Below are 5,770 nucleotides of genomic sequence, written 5' to 3' on the forward strand. Positions count from 1 at the left end.
ACACTTAGGGTAATTGTTTGGACATTGTTCATGTGGACCAAATTGCCCTTTAGGAGAGGTTTGACTTGAATTGACCCTTAGAGTGCCACTGTTTGACTGATTCAAAAGACCAACTTAGAGACTTTGCATGGCTGTGCACTCTTTACCAAAGTTGTAGCTAATTTATCAAGGAACAAAAGTTGTTTTATGATCATCTCATGAAAATGGCTAGAACATGCTCAAACATGGCCCACAAGTCAGAATCCCATGCTGATTTCACACTTGGAAAAATTGCTAAGTCATAATCCATTTTTAGTTTGATTAAGCCATCTTTGGCTTGATGTAACTTCTGATACTTGGTGAATTAGATGATGGTCTTTGAAAAGAAATTGTAGATGGATGGTAGACCTACACTTTTCATGTACACTGTCTTTGCAATGGACCAACGGTTTAGCCGTATTAAACCGATGAAGTCGCGTTGTCAGGCGTTTCCCGTTGTCTGAATGTGGTCTACAGTGATTGACAGTCATCAGACAACAAATGCCGTGTGTTCGCCACCCATCGTCGGACTTCTGCTCGCGCTGCCACGTGCCACAGGGCATCCTGGCGCTGCTGGCCGTGACTTGAGCACCCCGCGCGCCTGCCCGACGCACTCGCCTGCTCCATTTGCTTCTCTTTCTCCTCCACCACGCGCAGCATTGAGCCACTGTAGCTCCGCCATTGCCGGCCGAGCTTCGCCCTCGCCTAGCTCTCATGCCTGTGCAAAAATGCATTGCCCAGTTTGCCCAGAGCCTCGCCGTGATCTCCTCTACCACCTCCATCTCTCAGTCGGTTAGTTTGAGTCTTGGTAAGCGCGAATTCATCGTTTCTTCCACCACCGCCATGGCTGACCTCGCCAGAGTTGGTGCTCCACGCGGCCAATGGCCATCGTGCCCCTTGCCATCCCTTCTCTCCCTTGCGCTAGCTGCTGCGTGTGCTACTGGTGCTCGGAGAGCAGGCCACTAGGGCCGTAGCACCGTCGACTCACCGGAGCCGGCCATGCCGTGGCCGTGCACCACCATGCTCATCACAACCCCCTATAGCCGCAACAATAGCTTCGATTGAGGGCACCGCTAGATGCGCATGGGCATGGCGAACATTGTAGTACCGCTGGACTCACCGGAGAGGCCACCGATGACGAGCTACGCCGTCGTCTTCCTCCGTTCCCCTGTCTGTCTCTCTGTCGCATGGGGTCCCGTCGTCAGTCGCTGAGTCAAGGCGGGAGCCAGCCTAGGCTGCACCGTGTCTAGGCCACGTTGGTGTCGCTTGCGCATGCGCTGTGGGCCGCCAGATCTGTTCGGGCCGGCCCAGCAGTAGAGTAGGATTCAAATTCATTTTTGGTTTTTATTCTTTTCGCAGATTTGTATATAGATTCAAAAATATGTATCTCCTAGTTGGTAGCTTCAAATGATGTGGTTCCAATTTTGCTGAGTTCATGATAATGTCTAGTTTATATTAAAAATAAGAGTTATGCCATGTTTGGTTATGAAAATGGGAGTTTCTATTTATCTCTTTTAATCATGCAAGAAATAGGGGTAATTATATCTTTTTCTATGTAGCTCCAAATGGCATGAATTTTTTATGGTGTATTGCTCATATCATGAATAGCTTGTAGTTAAATTGTTATATATTTTGGACACTGTATGTAGGAGATAGAAAATTCTCTTATTTGCATGGATGGATCTTGTGTGAATTTTCATAATTTTTCTATAGATCCAGTTAGTGAGAACTTGACGGGCTTATCTCCAAAGTAGATACACTAAATAACCTAATGGTTCGGAAATGATGATATGATGATGACAGCCTTATTATACCTGCTATGATTAATATTGTTTGCTCCTAATAAGTGAGTGCTCTAGTACAGGTGCTAATCTAGTGGATAGGTAAATGATGATAAGCTTGATGCTAAGTTTAAATTGGTTAGTATAATCATAAGCTCTTTTATGCAACTGTGTCAAGCTAGCCCACCTCATAAGCCTTGCATGATCCTTGGTGTCTTTTATTTCTGGTTTTGATGGGTAAGTCTAGCTGAGTACCTTCTCGTACTCAGGGTTTATCTCCCACCTGTTGCAGATGACCAGTTCTACTTTGGTTGTTGCAAGTACTGCCTTCTCCTAGCTAGGGATGAAGACTAGACCATTGGGTGCGGTCTCTCATAGTTCTCGTACCTGATGATGCTTTTGTGGGACATGACTTAGACTTGGCAATGTATTTGAAAACTATGAAGTTATGTACTAAACTATGTTGCTTCCGCACATTCGAACTTGGTTTGTAATATTTTATTTGAACTCTGATGGATGTAATCCGAATGCTACTTGTGAAATGTTGTAACGGATGATGTGTTGTGTTGAATCACTACGGTCTTGGTTTGTATGTTGAGAGTTGGTTGAAATCCTTCGTGATTTCCGGACTACCGGGATTATGGGAGCTTAAGTACAGGAATTTGATCACTTCGGTGATTGTTTTTGTACTTACGTTCTTATGATTTGGTCGGTTCTATTACAAATATTAACTGAGGCGGGCAGTTTAGGATGCCTGGCATGGTTAATCGATTAACTGAGGCGGGCGATATAGGATGCCCACCTCTGTTAAGATTTTACATTTTTTATATTTGATTAATTTCCTCAGTTATTTTCATTTTACAACATTTTAAAATTGATATTTAATTTTTAATTCTTTTTAAAATTCATAGGAGTAGTGGTGTAGGAGTAATAGAGTACTGGTAGTAGTGTAGAAGTGTAGGAGTAGTGTAGGAAGTGGTAGTAGTGTAGTAGTAGTAGAGTAGACTCGTAGGAAGTGGTAGTAGTGTAGGAGTAGTAGTGGAGTAGAGTAGTAGTAGTAGTAGTAGTAGTAGTAGTAGTAGTAGTAGTAGTAGTAGTAGTAGTGTTATAGTAGTAGTAGAGTTGAAGTAGTAGTAGTAGTTAGTTAGTAGTAGTAGTTGTTGTTGTTGTAGAGTTGTAGTAGTAGTACTAGGAGTAGGAGTAGTACTAGTAGTAGTAGTAGAAGGAGTAGAAGGAGTAGGAGTAGTGTTGTAGGAGGAGTCAAGACTTATAACATATATGTGTGGCATACATATCAAATTATTTTAAAAAAATCAAACACTTAACACGTACAGATCTCCCACGGTCATATATATATATGGTTCCACTATAATAATAATTAGTTACATAAAAGTTCTCGTTAATCAATCAATGACTACAATACTACATATATGTGTGGCACACATATCATTTTGCTACAAGTGCTCCCACGACGGTCTTCTTCTCACCGTTAGGGTGGAACTAGGGCATCATCTTGGTCTAGTTGACGTGAGTCTCGACCAACTTGATCTTCTAGGATGATCGGTAAAGAGCAAGAGTTCAGCGTAGTTATTGTATTCTTCGAGGCTCCAGACTCCATTAGCTCCCACAATCCTCTACTTTCTAGACACAAGTATGTGCTTTTTGCTATCTTTGGGCATTCGGCCAGAAGGCTACTTGCGCACAGTGGCTTGCTAGTACCCACTGATCATCTTTGTAGCCAACACTTTGGAGCTCCACGATGGTTAGCCCATAGTCATCCATGACAACCCTCTTTTGTTTGACCCAATGGCACCGAAAGACAGCTAACTATAGGTCACCACCGTAGTCAAGTTCCCATATCTCTTCAATCTGTCCAAAGTATGTCTTGGTCTACCCCGTTGACTTGTCCATGCCCTCATATCAAACACCACTGTTCTATGTCATGCTCTTCTTGTCCTTATCCTTTGTGTGGAACCGGTATCCATTGATGTCATACCCTTGCCACGTGGTGATTTGGGTGGATGGGCCCAACACAAGCCTCGCTTCATCGGACTCTCCATGGGGTATGTCCTACAGCTCTTTGATCCACATCATGAAATGGATCTTGTGCTATTTTTGGACCCATGCCTCCATGCGCTATCCACCATGAGTAGCCGGATCTCCTCCAGGTGTTTCTCAACATATGGTTCCATAACAACTAACTAATTAAGGACGATGTGATGAGCTTCTTGCACCATTTTCTACTGTACATCAGTGCGTACTTTCCTCCCCATGCAACCCATTCCTGAGGTTCTACCTTCATGCTGAGGGACAGGGCAGGCCAATCACCCTTCTATCCTGGATGTACCTGGTGCAGCAGTTAATGGCCTCCTCAGTTGTGTATGCCTCGATCATAGAGCCCTCTGGGTAGGTATGGTTAATGACGTATCTATTGAGGGTTGACATGAGCCGCTCATATGTCCACATCTAGTGTCGGTACATGGGGCCCAGGTCTTGTATCTGATCAACCATGTGCATCATACTATGTGGCATAATATCAAAGAAAGATGGCGGGAAGCAGATCTTGAGCTAGCAAAGAGTCTCCACGATGAACTATTTTAGGCCAGGTAGCTCAGCTTCATCGATGACCTTCTGTGTGATGTAGTTGAAGAAGTAGTACATGCGTGTGATGACCATCTTCATGTACTCTAGACCGATAGCCCTGATCACAATTAGAAGGAACACCATGAGCATGATGTGGCAGTCATGTGCATTGAAGCTAGTTAGTGTGAGGTCCTCCATCGAGACCAGGCTCTTGATGTTGGAAGAGAAACCAGTTGGTACCTTGACACCCCTAAGCCATTGGCACATGGCCCTCTTCTCATCTCTCGTTAGGTTGTAGCTCGTGCTTGAAAGGTCAACATTCCCGCTCTGCATCGCCGATGTCGGGTGAATTTCGGACCTGATGTCCTAGTTGACAAGATCCATCTATGACTTCAGACCATCCTTCGTCTTAGTCTTGATGTCTAGCATTACGCTAATGGTGCTTTCAAAGACATTCTTCTCAAGGTGCATGCAGTCGATGGCATGGGGCATATCTCCTTCTAGTATGATAGGTACTTGAAGAAACATGATTGCTTCTTGAAAGGAACGGGGGCGATAGGTGGTTCCTCCATCTTATCCTGCTTCCTCTTCCTTGTTGTGGTCCCATCTTTCTCTTTCTTCTTCCCAAACTCAACATCTATTCCCTTCACCATGTCAAATGCCTTTTGCTCATACCTCATCCTTTTCGGCTCATCAGTTTTAGGCTTGTCGGGTATCAGTATCAAGGATACCCAAAAGAAGGAAGCTAATGACCATGACTGCTAACTCCCTCGGATGGTTAAGAGTGTATTTTCGTCTTGCTCGGCCCTGAGGGCATAGGCTCCGTCTCGCCTAACCTCAAGGACATGGGATCTGGGTCACCTGACCCCTAAGGGCATGGGATCTATCTTGCCCTGACCCCTTGGGTGAGAGCCCCATCATGTTCGACCCTAAGGGTGCGGACTCCACCTCACCTGATGCCGAGGGCACAGGATCCACCTCGCCCGACCCCAAGGGCATGGGCTTCGCCTCGCCCGACGGAGGTCCGTACTGCCCCCAACCACTATGGGTCTAAAACTACAAGTCTAGGGTCAAGCTTTTGATGCCAGAAGGGGAGCAGGTGCATCTTGACATGACCCGCTACCACCACAGGCCATGTCTAAGGATGCACGTCGCCAACAGCATCGGGGGTGTTAGCGCTATGCTACCTACTCCCTATATGGCCTCCAATAGAGGCGTCAGCGAGCCATACCGTCTACTAGGATGGGATGGAGCACCATGACTGGCTGATAACACCCACAGTATGGTGCCAGTGATGAACAGGGCCATGACAGGGAGCCATCCCTATCATCATCTATAGGCTAACGGGACCTATGTAAAGGAGAAGGAAGACATCGCAATCCTAGAAT

At 45.5% G+C, this 5,770-nt stretch overlaps 1 protein-coding gene across 1 annotated transcript in view; it reads right to left on the reverse strand.

Moving 5' to 3' along the window:
- The window catches only part of LOC136548537 (uncharacterized), a 27,103-nt gene extending 22,041 nt beyond the window's left edge, over positions 1–5,062 (reverse strand). Inside the window, exon 1 of the mRNA XM_066540024.1 lies at positions 4,899–5,062. Within this exon, the coding sequence (XP_066396121.1) occupies positions 4,899–5,062 (164 nt within the window). The remainder of the gene's footprint in view (positions 1–4,898) is intronic.
- Positions 5,063–5,770: the final 708 nt, after the last annotated feature.

The sequence above is a fragment of the Miscanthus floridulus genome, chromosome 4 (genome assembly GCF_019320115.1).
Source record: "Miscanthus floridulus cultivar M001 chromosome 4, ASM1932011v1, whole genome shotgun sequence".
Classification (NCBI taxonomy): Eukaryota; Viridiplantae; Streptophyta; class Magnoliopsida; order Poales; family Poaceae; genus Miscanthus; species Miscanthus floridulus.